The sequence below is a fragment of the Nymphalis io genome, chromosome 16 (genome assembly GCF_905147045.1).
Source record: "Nymphalis io chromosome 16, ilAglIoxx1.1, whole genome shotgun sequence".
NCBI lineage: Eukaryota > Metazoa > Arthropoda > Insecta > Lepidoptera > Nymphalidae > Nymphalis > Nymphalis io.
The window spans coordinates 1,297,855-1,314,546 of NC_065903.1; the positions used below are offsets into that span (position 1 = coordinate 1,297,855).

At 31.1% G+C, this 16,692-nt stretch overlaps 2 protein-coding genes across 5 annotated transcripts in view; one reads left to right on the forward strand and one right to left on the reverse strand.

Moving 5' to 3' along the window:
* The window catches only part of LOC126774451 (adenylate cyclase type 2-like), a 206,833-nt gene that overhangs the window by 61,706 nt on the left and 128,435 nt on the right, over nucleotides 1-16,692 (reverse strand). The gene's annotated exons all lie outside the window — the stretch shown is intronic.
* The window catches only part of LOC126774475 (probable E3 ubiquitin-protein ligase sinah), a 58,685-nt gene that overhangs the window by 24,282 nt on the left and 17,711 nt on the right, over nucleotides 1-16,692 (forward strand). The window contains exons 1-2 of one of the 2 annotated variants that reach the window (XM_050496035.1): nucleotides 2,526-2,813; nucleotides 9,053-9,182. In XM_050496035.1, the coding sequence (XP_050351992.1) occupies nucleotides 2,700-2,813; nucleotides 9,053-9,182 (244 nt within the window). In that variant the 5' untranslated portion in view covers nucleotides 2,526-2,699. Of the gene's footprint in view, nucleotides 1-2,525; nucleotides 2,814-9,052; nucleotides 9,183-16,692 lie in introns of those variants that run through there. The other variant, XM_050496036.1, reaches the window with a different exon arrangement.

Genomic DNA, 16,692 nt, shown 5'->3' on the forward strand with positions numbered 1-16,692 from the left:
AAATAACATGAGATCTAGCTATCTTCACCCAACTATGTACTTAATGTGTAAATATGATGCAGTAATATAAAAGGACTACATTATCTTAAAGCAAATCACTCGTAAGTCGTATTATGTCTGAGTAATCTTAGATGTAGGTCTCATTATCTTGCACGATAAGACACGATGCGACCGAAATGAACCAGATAACTTCATTGCGATAAAAATATTTAGATCAGTATCGTTACACACATTATTGACCTGGAAATGTTTATTAAGTCGGGTTTTTGATCTTTGGGAAGTAGAAACAAGCCTTCTGATGACGATTATCGATTTTGGCCACGGCGGCCAATTTCAGGAGAGATTCACCAACTGCGCAGGAAATATTATAATGCGCAAGTATGTGCGCAAACACAGATGCACTCTCTATTCCCTCACTCCGATGAGACGGCAATTCGACACAACCGGAAAGAATTTATATGCAGGACCAACGGCTGTACGTTCCGAAGGACGGGAATTTACACAGTTCCAACTGAATTAAAATGAATTGAAATTATACTGGCTCCTCATCGGACTGGATAATGGATGATCAAAATTGCATTGCATTTGGCAAAAAATGTCATCTTTCAAAAAACATAACATACCAAATAAACAAATGAAAATGGTACACCGTCTAACTGAATAAATAAGAACTCGAGATAAAAGCGTTACATAATTTATATTACATAGTTATTTCAATTGACAACAATAAGGAAATGACTCGAAGATTAGCAAAGAACCATTTAACGCCATGATAAGATAAAATTTATGCAAGAATCTTAGGATTTGGTAAGAAAACCTGATGGAATTACTATTGGAATTACTATTCCATCAGTCAGCAAAAACGTATCTTAGTCAGCATCAGGTGATGACGTTAAAACTTGCCTTGCATCTTACTTTACTTTCTTTTATATAGGAAGAAATATGATGAAAAAAGCATTTCAAAGACAAAATTTTCCATTTACAATACGATAAACGGAAGTGAATTACTTTTTACTTTATACGGACATACAATTGGCAATCAGTTGATCCATTTCAAAGCTTACCTTACCTTTACCTTAGCTGTTATAAATAATTTAAAAAAATGTGGTTGGTGGGTTGGGTATCAAACGCTATAATATTTTTTATTATAATTGTTTAACGAAATGTTTATCACATGAAGTGTTGAGTTATTAGCATCTTGCACATTTCGATCTGAATTCCTTTAATTATGATCGAGTTCATTGAACTAACATAGATTATAAAATAAAATATCACGGTTGTTATATTATTGTTTGACGTACGTATATGCTATTTGTTCGGCGCGGTTGTTGACACTTGTTAAAAATTATTTTTTTTTTTTTTTATATAGAAAAGGAAGGCGGACGAGCATATGGGCCACCTGATGGTAAGTGGTCACCAACGCTCTTAGACATTGGCATTGTAAGAAATGTCAACCATCGCTTACATATCCAATGCGCCACCAACCTTGGGAACTAAGATTTTATGTCCCTTGTGCCTGTAATTACACTGGCTCACTCACCCTTCAAACCGGAACACAACAATATCAAGTATTGCTGTTTTGCGGTAGAATATCTGATGAGTGGGTGGTACCTACCCAGACGAGCTTGCACAAAGCCCTACCACCAGTGAAATTTGAAAAAAATTGCTCTGACGGCGTGGTTTGCATCGTGATGTTATATAGATTACAAGCTTTCAACTGTATTGTAACGCAAGGGATGTGATGTTAGGTATAAAAAAGTCCTCCATACCAAAGCTTGCTATGTACTATATCAAATTAGATTCAGTCGTGAAAGCGTAACTAACAGACACATAAATAGGAACTTTTCCATTTATAATATTATTATAGATAACTTTTTTCAATATATATGCTGTGTAACGTGAAATTATTTCTCAAATCGAACTAGTAGATCTTCAAATTAGTGCATTAACAAAATTAGTATATTTTTTATTCATAATTTTGTAAAATTAGTATATTTTTTATTCATAATTTTTTTAATTATTGATCAATATTGGATCATAATTACGTTCAGAAACGTCGAAGCTACAATAGTGGCTTAGAATGTCGTTATACAGAACTAATTCCAAAATCAAAATGTAAATAAAATTCCATTAATAAAAAAAATCTTTTAAAAACCGTAAATAATTTCAAATGATATCGAAAAAGTTTTTATATTATTGTTAAATTTATAGACACCGTAACGACAACACACACGTATCATAAATAATCAATTAATTCATATTTTTGGTTACGCATATCTGTGGGAACCAAGTAGCCTCATTGACTCCAATGTTGCGTTAGTACAAAATAATCTCATTGTCTTCGAAACAATGATCGTGGTTTACATTTTTATTGCAAATCTATTGTTAAATCATTTCTTGACTCGCAATTAGTTTGCCACGGTATCGAACCACGGTTGGTCGTGTTAAACCGAAGGGGCAAAAAATCCGAGTGAAATTCTTCGTTGAAAAAACCGAACCGATTTTTTTATTAGTTTTTGTGTTGTGTTGACGTTTTTGTGCGAGCGTTTTCGAGTTGGATATTTTAACGCGTCAATGAAGGTTATTCTCACTTGAGAATGTTCAAATTTTAAAATAAACTAAATTTTAAATTCTAAGTTTTCATGAAGTGATATTGTCGTTAATGTTCTATTGTTGTTTGTTTTAAAATAATAATTGAAATGCGTAGACACGTTTACAACCATATGCACGGTTTGGACGAGTCGGAATGTTACGGGTCTAGAGAATTCCAAAGTTTGAGGCGTGAATCTAAAATGTTTCTATTTGGGAGATCGGTAAGTTTCGAATTTTAAAATAAGAATACAAATCATTCATTTAAACTTGCCCATTTGAGTTAAAATTATGTATTGTAATTATATATATGAACATAATATTCTAAAACCAGATTGAGCCTATTTATATTAAACATCAGGGATAGGTGCGCCTACGCATATATATGCGCAATTTTCTTTAGTTTTTTGGTCTTTTCATATCAGTAGAATCAACACTTCCAATCGTTGATTACTTTAGATTTATTTTTCTTTGTTCATTGAAGATTCAAATTGCTTGTAAGGCCTTTATTGAAGGAAGTATTTATATTATCGTTTTTAAGTAAATGAAATAAAATAATAGTTTTTGATAATCATATATATACAATTGGAACCCGTTATTTATAATATTCTTGTAAATGTTTTAATTTCTAATAAGATACATAATAAAAGATAAGTCACGTCTTATAAATATAATAAGAAAATTATTTACACGTAATATTAGGAGTGAATTTAGTTTTACTTATAGTTACTCGCCTATTATAGTATAAATGTGAATTGGAGTATATAAATATGTATATATTTGTCTTCAGTGAACACGCCTAAACAACGTGGAATATACATATAAGTATATTAGTTTGTAATAGGGATATGATGTACATAGTCGTATTTATTTATATTTGTTAATAATTTATGTTTTAATCAGATTAGTGTTAGAAACGTTTCACGTGAACGTTACGCATCGTAACGTATTTAAATTCTCAGATTATTATATACATTTTTAACTCTACGCGTCATATGAGCTCTCATTTTAAAAGTGATTTTAAATCCTTTATCACAATGTATTACCAAAAAACCGTCTGAGACAATTCTAACGAAGACTGACTTGAAGGATTTAATGTTTTTTACGGCCCTGAGTCCTATTTTGATCAGCATCATAGTACTTTCACAGTATCAAATAATCGTAGTGTTACCAGGATTTAATAACTTTACAGCAGTACTATAAAGCTTTTATATGCGTGTAATGATTAAATGAATAATGCGAACAAATCGCGTTATTTTTTTTAATGCAATAGATACACAGGTAATTGGTCCCCACCTCCCATAAACATAGGCACTGTTAGAAATATCAATACTCCACTAAATTTGGGAACTAAGATATTATGACCCGTGTGCCCGTAATTACCCTGGCTCTTACTCACCCTTTAAACCGATGCATAAACATACTATGTATTGCTATTTGCCGGTAGAATATTTGAAGATGGTAGCACATATAGTTGATTTTCTTTTCAGTAGAGTGTAACCATTTACTAACAAGTTTGCTTCTTAACTAAATTCTTGAATTGTAATTGCAAAAAATACTTTAACAGAAGCGCATGATTACTACATTGTAATTACATATTATATATAAATAAAAAAAAAAAACTTTATTTATAAATGAAATGGAGATAATTACCATTATTTACTCACTCGTTAGCAATTAACCCCAAAACTGTATTTAATTTTATAATCAAAATAACTTATACGCAATTAATTCTACAAGGAGGTTGTCTGTAAATTATACTGTTAAATTCATTAGGTAATAGGTTCTTATAAATCTGTATAGTGGCTTTGTGCAGGCCCGTGTGGGTGGTACCACCCACTTATCAGATATTCTGTCGCTGAGCAGCAATTCTTAGTATTGTTGCGTTCCGGTTTGAAGGGTGAGCCAGTGTAACTACAGGCACAAGGGACATAACTTTTCATGCTCGTATATCCTACAACATAAAAAAATACGTAATACGCAATTCAAAAAATCATGAAAAGAAATTGAATAAATATCTTGTGTATATTTATCACCACTAGTAGTGCATAAGGTCGTATTTGAAAACAAAAATCCAATTTTAAACTGCAATATTTGCGTTACTGTTTTTTTTAAATATTGTCTAATCTGAGTATAATGTATGTAAGGTATATCATACATTATTCATATTAATATTTACAATACATTTATTTGGTGATAGGGCTTTCAAGGATGATTACGCTAGTGCAACTACAAGCACAAGGGTATAACATCTTAGTTCCCAAGGTTGGTAGAGCATTGGCGATGTAAGTACAAATAAGGTTAATAACTTATGCATTTTTATAAAAACATAAATCGACTGATAATAAATATATAAAAGACAAAGTAAATAATGTTTTATTGAATTATTGCATTTATTTTATTATATTGATAAGAAAATTTTTAATCAGTCTTCGATTGCACTTATAAATTATGAGTTTAGTGGTTTTTGTTGTCTCAAATAAGCCATAAAAAAAGCATTTGAACTATCAAGGACAGTCTGTCATATAAAATACTTTTTTATATATATAGAATAGGAAGTCGGACCAGCATATGGATCACCTGATGCTACGTAGTCACCAACGCCCATAGACATTGGCATTTTAAGAAATGTTAACCATCGCTTACATCACCAATGCGCCACCAACCTTGGGAACTAAGATGTTATGTACCTTGTGCCTGTAATTACTTTCCAAAGCATATAATTTATAACTTTATATCGTCGGTGACGTCCTGATGACAGCAATAGATGGCATTCTTAAATATGCATATGTTATAGTGTACAAAGTAAGCAAATTCACGTGCAATCTCTATTCCCCTACTCTCTTAATCCGAAACTACCGTAAAATCTTTAATCGACCAACGGCTTTACGTGTTTTCGAGGTACGGGAAATAATGCTTACTCCTAAACTCCGTGCTGCTAATGAGAATTCCGTGACAAAAAACTCAATAATCTTTAAAAGGTGGAACAAGGGATATAAATCTAGGATCGGGGCATCTATGTCTATAAAAGCTAAAAACAAGACCAAAGATGCAATCAATTTAAAATTAGAACGTGCATATAGACAGAAGTAGTTTACAATTTACAATTAAATTCCAAACAGCGAAGGCTTCTATCGCTTTCCGTATGAATAGTAAGTTAGTCAGTGTAATTACATGCACAAGGATATAACATCTTTGATACAGATTGCAGTGCATTGGTATCGTATGATTAATGTATCTTATTCATGGAAAGTTTCAATTAAGACTAGCAACTTTTGTCCTTTATTCTAAATTTAAATATAGTCGAAAATAATGATTCTAAGATATAACGATTACTTTTCGAACGTTATATATGTTTAAGTAGTTTTAATATAGGAAACCCACCTTTTTTTTTCAACTTAATTTATTCTGATTGTCTTATCATCGAATGACCTACTAATGAAATCGAGAAATTGTTTAAGAAATTATTAATTGTGTGATTATAACAATTCTATCATTAGAAACATTAATTATTTGACTACACCTAATTAGATATCGAACGAATGATATGATTCATTTAAATTAAACTTTTATTAATACAATTCGTATTTGCCCTGCTAGGAGCAGTGATGTGTCTGAAGTAACAGCCTGTGAATTTGCCAATGCTAGGCTTAGGCTTCCTTTCCCTTTTTGAGGGGAAGGTTTGGAGCATATTCCCCCACGCTGCTCCAATGCGGGTTGGTGGAATACACATGTGGCAGAATTTAAGTTAAATTAGACACGTGCAGGTTTCCTCACGATGTTTTCCTTCACTGTCAAGCACGAGATGACTTATAAACACAAATTAAGCACATGAAAATTCAATAGTGTTTGCCCGAGTGTGAACCTACGATCATCGGTTAAGAATCAAGCGTTCTAACCACTAGGCCATCTCGGCTCTCAGAGTATGTGTCTATGATATCTATAAGCAAATAAAAAAGCACATCTACAGTAATGTGACTGTTATTTATGAAAATATAAAATCTCTTTTCTAAAACATTATAAAAAGTACATTAAGATACATTTAAATGATATCACAACACTATTTCAAAACAGGAGATCAGTATTTTACCACAGAGTATAAAAACAGTAAATTGCATTACGCGGCGTTATTCAACGTCATGCATTTCCTCACCTTGCAAAATGACAGGATATAGTATGCAGTGTGCAGGTATGCAGTAAAAGTAATAAATTATAAAGCAATAAAAAAGGTTTATTTTATTGTTTTTATAATTATTAATTTAAAGAAATATAAATGAATTTATATTCAATTTTATAAATAAATTGTATAAACAAAAAAAAATTAAAAAAATTTGCTTTTAGTTCGTCATTATATTTTCATTATAAGTATATTAATAAAAAAAATATTACACACCGTTTCTTTTAGTACGAATGAACAGACGCAATAACTATGAGAATATATTTCGCAACAGAACCCTAAATCTATTAATTACAATATAAGCGCACTTCAAGATGCCATGGCATGGGTGATGGGAACTGCAATATCAAGTTCATGGTCAATAGAAACCAGTTTTAACCAATTTTACGAAATCCAGTTTGAACCGGTTCCGCAAAGCTAAATGCATCTAACGAAGATTAACCTTCGGTATGTATCGTCCAATTGCATCAATAAAATCACGTGAATACGCCAGTCCATAGCAATTGGGGCCAAAGCAAAGTCTGACCGAGGTCATTATTCCTAATAACGATAAAACTTGAGATCGCGCGTATGTTTGTATTATCACATGAGTTATACGTGCAAGAAAATAATACAAATATGCTATGATGTTATAGTCTGTCGACTGCCTCAGTGGTATAACGGCTAACTTATGTGGCCGCAGATCCCGAGGTACTTGATTCATATTCCGAGTCCGGACTAGTTAAAAAATATTAGAAATTTTTGTCGATAAATTTTCATTAGCAGCCAGGGTCGTATAAGTCGGCTTTGTTTACACTCTCGTGGCCCGGGCAGCACGTAATGCCGCTTATACGGCAGCTGCACTCTCTCCGGGCGTGTCGAATTAGAAAATGCATTTGTGTCTGCGTACAAACTTGTGCATTATAGTATGTCCTGCGGAGTTGTCTGGCTACCATGACTGAAATCCGTCAGAAGCAGTCATTATATTGTATAATCTACAGTCACTGCGCGCCTGAACACTGATTTCGCTCTATCTATCACTACTGATTTGACATTCGATAGAAGAAGACCAGGCATTGCATTGCATTGCATAACGAATCACTCGTTCGCCAGAAAAAGAAAAAAATAATAATCACCCGTTTTAACCTTTTTGAGGCTGTTAGTGTTGGTTTCTTTAAAAATATCGCAATTATTTTTAAACACTAAAATAAACTAGCAATAAACAAAAGTTCCGCGCTCAATGATAAACTTAAATTATCCTGAAGGTCTTTAATCCGTAATATACACACATACATTCAATTTTATCACCACTGATTTGCCTTATAAGGAAGTTCATATTTCTGAATTGTTGTTTTATTTTATTGCACAATAATATTGAATTTATAAGATTTTTATTTATTTTATATAGTATTATTAACTTTATTTATAGAAAACTAAAAAAAGGTAAATTGTAAAGATATCTATGAAGTCGGTTTTAACTAACTTCTCACTGTTGAGTAGATTTGAATTTGAGATAATTACATTCTAATTCTAATAACAATACAATCACCATCGAGCTGATAATGAAACTGGAATATAGTTACTAGAAAATCATAATTAATAAACCGTAAGTAACATGGGAGAACAAGCCTTTTGGTTTTTTTTTTACGTCTGAGTGGGTTAGACCCCTGAATGTTTTAGATTGGACTCGGTAGGCACTGCGACTTTTTATTCAACAAAAAATGTAAAATTAATATAACTTTTATTTAAAGGATATATATATTTCGTATCGTAGCTTATATATTTAAAATTTCATATATACATAAGAGTACATAAACCGCGTCATAAAAATACATATTTTTAGATTAAAACAAATATTGATAATGATTCAATTCCCAATATTTATACGAAACGCCTTCGTTACGAAACTGAAAATTTACTCATTTGTCACTATTATTAATCTCTTATTTCTTTCTTTTCTTTTATTACTCGAAGACAATTCTAACATCCGTATTAAAATCTAGAATTTCTAAAATAAGTTTAAACATTAAAAAATAAATTTTGTAGGCATCATCGTTGTATCATCCCATTCTGATGAAACACTATGAACAAAAAAATTAGACTATTAAAGCTGCTTGCCTAACGTTCGCGTTCCTCTTCGATAGATAGATGCGTTTATCAGAAAATCGCTCATTCGGCTTTCACGGTACTCAGCCCATGGTTTGATATCGGATCCATTCGACTCAATAGATACAAAGATTACGAAACAATTTTTAAATAAATTTAAAATATATTTATTTGAAATTCATGAGTTGTTTTGGTCAACAGTTCCATTCCGTGACGGAGAAGCGATCTCACAATAACGACTGCGGGGAGAACAGCATGACAATAGTAACAGAGAAGAAGATAGAAGATGACGCATCGGAATCTTCTGGTGGAGAGAACGTGGACATAGAAGGTATGACTTATATAATCTACATATTAATAAGAGACAATACGAAACTTTCTTATATAATATTACTACATATTTTAAAACAAAGTGTCCCCGCCCCGTCTGACTGTCTGATCGCGATAAACTTAAAAACTATCGATCTGATTTTCAAACGGCTTTCACCAATGAACAATGTGATTCATGAGAACGGTTTAGGTTCATGTTTAACACAATTATTGCTTGTATAAACTATATAGTACATATATATATATATATATATATATATATATATATATATTGTTCAAGTTCGGGTAAAACTATTATCAATCATTAAAATATAATAGACGAGCCGGTTGGCGTGTTTGGTGGTCTCACGCAGAAGGTTGTGGATTCGATTCCCACCCAGGATAGACATTTTTGTGTATGAACTTGTCTATTTGTCCTGAGTCTGGGTGTAATTATCTACATAAGTATGAATTTACAAAAGAAAACTAGTATATGTAGTATATCAGGTGTCTGGTTTCATGGTACAAGCTCTGCTTAATTTGGGATCAGATGGTCGTGTGTGAATAATGTCCCAGGATATTATGATTAAATAACAATAAATAATATAGCTTCTCTATTTAACGTTAATTAAATTTGCAAATTATACTTCTTACGATATTGGAACGCCATGCGCCATTTTGAGTCTTATCGAATACCCCATTGCTAAAGGTTATCAAAATACAGCTGTTGTTAAATTAATAAGGTTATTTTAAAAGATTATTTATTGATAAGTACGGTTCGCGTAATTGTTTACGTAATATGTAAATCGAAGCGCTATTTGTGATTTATCAATAAAGATTTTTTAGATAAATAATGTTCATAATAGGGAAACATTTTTTTTTTTAAATTATCGTCCTTATTATAATACAAAGGTCTCTTGTTTTTGTATCCCAATATTAATATTGATAAAATATATTTCAACGCTTAAAATCTACATTCCAAACTGCTCGTAGCTATACCTTCCCATCCATTAATTTGATCCCATCGTTGGTGCATAACCTTCGAACTTAAGAGTCTATTATATAAAGTATATTTTGATTTAATCAGCTTTTGTTGCTTTTCGGTAAAACATAGTCGACCTTATAATGAGTAAAACTTATTATTGTACAAATAATGTTTTTCGTAACAATAACTATTTATCGGTATAATCACTTGAATGGTTTTAATTAAAAAAAAGTGATCTCAACAAACATTAAAGATAAAAATGATTAATGAAATGTTTTGAATACTTATTACAGTCTAGGATCAGAACGAGCTCTTTATGAGAACTTTGACTTGAAGCTTCAATGGTTTTTTTTTTAAAGGAATATTTATACAAATTAAAAACAATGAGATTTGCGACATGTACATACGTATATACGGTATTCCTAAAGTAGACGCCAAGGGTCTTAACCTATAATCTTATATTTATGAATTTGAATCCTTAGAAATATTATAAATGCGAAAATGTGTTTGTAATGTTTTTTTTTTTTATATATACATTTGCCGGGAAGGCAAATGTCTCTACTATATCTGATGGTAAGCGGTAGTAGAATCAAAACGTGACGACGGCTAGTACAGTCGGGAAGAATGTTCTGCACTAGCCGCCCCGCCTTGCTGGCCCGCAAGATCCCTCTTCACGCCTCGTTTAAAGGATCCCGGGTAGTAAGAGGAGGGGAACACGTGAGCTAGTAAAAATTTCCACTTTTTGGAAGTGCGACAAAGAAAGGAGTTGCCAAATTTCTTTGGGCGCGATGGAATTGATATCACAGTTAGGCGGTGACATCGAGAGACAGCTCGCGTAGACTTATGAAGGAATACAGAAAAAGACAAAGGGTAGTTAAATTTTGAACATCCCTTCCCGAACACGCAAGTGAAGTTCTGGACGCAAACTTGTAGATAATAAAAACGGATGACATAAAAATCTAACACTTTTATATATAAGGGTAACGACAATAAAGAAATCGTAATTTTAAAGACTTACATACCGTTAAATAAGGTTGGTTATGTTTGTCTTTCTTATGCATTGTATCAACCTTAAATTAAATTGAAAAAAAAACAAATCCATAGAGGTTTTACACGAGGAAGTAAACATATAAATAAACATAAAGGAAGGTCAACGTTCCATGCGTATACAAAATTGTTATAATACATAATATATTATCTTAGCGTAAGTGTTTTGTTTTTATTGTATTAAAAAATACGCTATTTCGAATTAAATGCGTACATCATTTGTTTTATTTTCATATCACGTGGGTTGGGTTAATCGCTTTAATCTCATGATAACTATCCTTGTTTAGTTAGCACTTGTACAATTAATGATAATGAATAAGCGAGTCTAACGCTTCCTAAAATTGACAATCCGTATAAGTAATCTGTGTTTCCGAATCTGCAAAGTCAATTTCCTTTCTGAGGAAAGGTATTCGTTTCAATAATAAAATTCCACATTTTTACTTTTTTTTTTACTTATTCCATGTGCCTATAATCCGAGTTTTACCAATGGTTACAATACGTGAATCTTAACAGATGATTGCGGGTTCAAGCTCAGGCAAGCACCACTGAAGTTCCATATTTCCCTGCTTAATTTGTGTGAATCATCCTCAGGATAGAAATAAGCTTCATTCTTATTATAGAAGCCTGAGCAGCTATGGGACATTTATATGCTATTTCTGTTTTTCATTTAGATTCTGATTTCTGGGAATACAGAACCATTTCACGGAAAACCTAAACAAAACCAACTTTCTTTATAATTTCTTTATACTTTAAAATATTTTCTCAGCCACCTTGGCTTACATTATCAAGTAAATACTAAGTAAATATAAATACTTCTAACAAGTTGTATGTTTGTATGTTTGTTTAGACTTTAGATGATGAACAAAGGCTAAAACTAGCTCCGTGTTTAACAGAATTCCTTTGTTTCGCTTTATTTGTCCGTTTGTATATGTAATTATATTAGTCATGCATTAAAGTTAACTTACGAAAGATTTATTAATGGAAAGTATTTTTGATTTTATTGTTGTTATGTGTTGTATATTTTTAAGTTTTGTAAATTCGAGTTTTGTCTCGATTTTATATCGGTAAAATATTTTATGAACGCACCATGACATTTAAAACGAAATATTAAGTTGAGTCCGCGTTAGATATGTCAATGACCTAGAATCATATCCGTTATTAAAATGAAATGTCTTTACTATTATCAAATGAAATAGAAATGTGTTTTATATACACTTACGCTTAATTACGAATGTCCAAAGAAGTAGATACAAGAAGTTCGCTTTGTACTGTTTAAAAATAATTGGTAATTTAATATTGTGCAATATTTTTCATTGAGATTTATATATATATTAAAAAAACAATAGTGAAAAATTAAAATCGCCACATTGAGCGAAAAGACATTTTAATATGATTGAAATTTGCCGCGTAGATTTTTTTTGTTAATTAAAAGTATTTAGCATTATTAGTAGGTATTAATTTTAATTTATTTGTTGTTATAGCTCAAGAACTGAGATGTTTCCTTTAACAATCCGGCGTCAAATACAGTATAATGTTTGAAAATTAACATAATACGGACGACGCAGTTGTCAGAATAGTTTTTAAATATTAAACCTTATGTCGTTCATATTATGTTTGTTTTTCCAACAAAATAAATTTATAATAAAATAAAATTATTTTAAATTATATTATTTTAAATTATTTCGAATATATAACAAGTTTGCAACATTTAAACAATAGCTTGTTGATTGGTAACTTAGATTATTTTAGCACTTTTAATATGTTCCAAATGGATCTTTAGCATGGTGAAAAATACCTTCTAAAAATGTACGTAAAAACAAAGCTGATTGTTATTGAGTTAATTTATAATTAAATTAAAACCAATAAATAAATATAGAGCAAACACGAATGCATCTGCTCACTCAATCTCATAATCATACAGTAATTCGATACGACCGAAGACACCAACACCAACGGCTTTAAATAGTTTCCGAGTCACGGCCATGGATTTAAAAAAAAGCTCTGGGAAAATGTCTTTTTTTTGTAAAAGAAAGATAGATAGATTTTTATTTAGTCGGGAATTGAATCTGCAATACAAGCTAAATACTAGACTAGTGAGGTAATGTTGTATTGTAAAGAAAAGTCTCAAGGCTTCCTCTACCTTATGTTTAATACAAAGTTGATCCACCACGCTGCTATACTACGGATTGGCGTATAACTACATTCAGACTTTTCGAATAGGCAATTTCACTTTTACGTTAATTTATTTCTTCACTGCTACGCTGGACATACAATACAAGATAAATTGTTGTCTGCCTTGAATTGAACCCGTGACCCTTGTTCGCATATGTATATTGTATCCGAATTCAGTAAATAAACGTCAAAACTTCCGTTAAAACGTCGACCACTTACATACATTATCTTCCAAGAATTATATATGTTAACAATGACATCATTTATCTCTGACGATTCGTTTTATTGTGTTGACATAATAAACTATATCTAAAAAATATACAATATATACTACATAAGCAAATAACGAACATCACTTAATTAATTACAATATAATCATAAACGCGATAGTCTCATTTTATATCAATTTTTTGATTACATAATTACCATATATCAATTAAACTTATATAATCATTAAACGATAATACATTTTATTTCTAAGATATTAAAGTTCATTTTTCCATTTGGCTAAGTCTAGTGTATGACGTCACAAGTGGGTCTAGTCAATGAATCATTGTCCCGTGAAAAACTACCGCTAAACACGTCAGGTGTGAATAATTGTATACTATGGGATGTTGTCTATGTCATATGTATGTATGTATAGATTAGTTCCTCGAACTAAAATATAGTCTTAAACAAAATCCTACTTCAATATTAATTGACTGCCTACTTACCTATTTTCCTCCTAGATTCAAATTTCAGAGACAATGAAAACTGTATCTGTCAATTGATTCGGTTTTCAATAAGTTTTAATTGCAATATGGGACTATTCAAGAGGTAAACAGTTAAATACCAGTACTGCTGATTCTACAAATGTCAATCACTTCACATCACGTGACCCGCTCGCAAAAACCAAATAAGTAATCGAAAGGAGTTCATATATTATATATTAATAAAGTATAAATAAATATTTTTTTTAGAACCGTTATTTGATTGAAGTAAAGGCAGGGATTTTTTTTCTTTTAATTATGAATTTATGTGACAAACGATTTAACAGAAACGGAAGTAATTATAAAGTAAATTGTTTATGTATTAAAAAACCATCAAAAGAAATTCAACGTAATACCTTAGTATCATTCCGTATCAAAAAAGTGCTATACCAATACGAAAAATAAAAGAACTTTCGTTTAATTAATTATGTCTGTTATGTCACTTTATATAAGGCTTTTATTAAAATTAAAAAGAAATATTATCTTTTATATTCAGGCTTACTTTTAAGTAATTAATAGATCATATACTTATTTATTCAGTTTTTCTCGGCAGAATTTCTATCCCGAACCGTTGGCAGAACAATTACATTTAGTTTATTAAAAAATGATAATTCAAAAGTACTTAAAAATACATTTCAATCAATTAAAAACTATACAGTTATTTTATATATATTTTGATTTTATACAAAATTGAATAACAATGCAAGATATCTATGTACTATTAAATAGAAAATATTTGACGTTTCATAGGTAAAAGCATTCAGAATGAAGTTGCATGCATGCTCGCACAAATATAATGAGTTGCTGACACGAAAGGGATTCTCCTACTATAAAGGAATCACATTTTGCAAGGCTTTTCCGATATTATACAGTCAACAAGATCTTTTAAATGTCAATGTTGTGAAATCTATGGAACTTGTTCTTATTTTAAACAAAATGATTTTAAAAAATAATACGTTCGAACGCGCGATCACATTGCCTCATTCGTATTTCGAACTGTCACAAACAACGTCTTTGACTTAATTATACAAAAAGGAAAAAAAACATTATTCGAAATCGAATCAAAGAGTTACATATTTTCCGAACAAGAAAATCTGTCACAATGACAACTTTTTTAACGATTTGACACAGTTTCTATTTTTTTCCCGTCAACGGATTCCGAATGTAAATGACAATTTTTGAAATTGGAACGTTCTGCAATGCTTTGGTTAAAAAGTTACAAAGTTATAATGCAATTTTTCCAATTTAACATAAAAGAATATTTGAAACTGTATGTTGGTAAAGTTTTTGCGAAAATTTAATCCACTATAGTTGTAAATATAAATGGATGAATCCAATTAGCGTTAACAGTAATATATACGTATAAAAGTTGATAGTATAAAGAGTACGCCGTAGTGATGATATAAAAACAAACAGCCATGAATACTAAAATGTTTTTTAACCTGCAATCTTGTTATTTGCATCAAATTTATTTTTCCTTTGATATTTTGGACTCGAAAGTTTATATATTTATATTTCTGTCACACCGTAGTTTCCAAATTTCTATTTTACTGGCGGAAGAGCTTTGTACAAGCTCGTCTGTGTAGGTACCACCCACTCATAAGATATTATACCACAAAACAGAAGTACTTGGTATTCTTGTGTTCCGGTTTGAAGGGTGACTGAGCCAATGTAATTACAGGCACAAGGGACATAACATCTTAGTTGCCAAGGTTGGTGGCGCATTGGTGATGTAAGCGATGGTTAACATTTCTTAAAATACCAATGTCTACGGGCGTTGGTGACCACTTACCATCAGGTGGCCCATATGCTCGTCCGCCTTCCTATTCTACAAAAAAGGCGTATACTATTTTAAATAATTTATTTAATAAAATCTTAAGTCAATTTTAATATGAGTCGTAATAAACTTTAATGTTATATTTAATGCGGTTAAAGTTTCTAGTCTTATTTATTTATTGCGTATTGATTGTGGATCGTAATCGAGAATCATATTTTCGAGTCCAGCCAAGAACAATTGTATTTCTTTTGTTTGGATGTAAGCAAAACCGTAGTAAGGTATCGAAAAAAAACTACCAGACTTGTGCCACCAAATCGCATTTAAGCTGCGTGGTGGAAACAAGCTTCCCAAGCCTTCTCTATAAAATAAGATAAAACTGTAAGATTATTTCTTACTTTATAATTACATATTAATATTAATTAACCAATTTTAAATCAACTTTGAATAAATAGCTCTAATCAAATAAAAATAATATCAAAACTGACATTTACAAATAATATGACGTAATATAGATTGCATGACCAGTTTTAATGTATATAAGTTATTACAAGAATTGCATAGCAATGATTATGTGTTATTATTGTAAATGAATCCTTCGCATTTACGCGCTATTAAGGAAATCGTATTATTTTTATATTCCTTATACGTACGTTTCCGATGACGTATAACGTAAAGCCCGTTTACATTGTTCATATTGACAATTGACTGCCTCGTTTGTCTAGTGGGTAGATATAAAACCTCGGATAAAAAAATATTTTTGGAATTTTATTTCGAAAAATCCGCTAGTATGTGCCTGAACTCT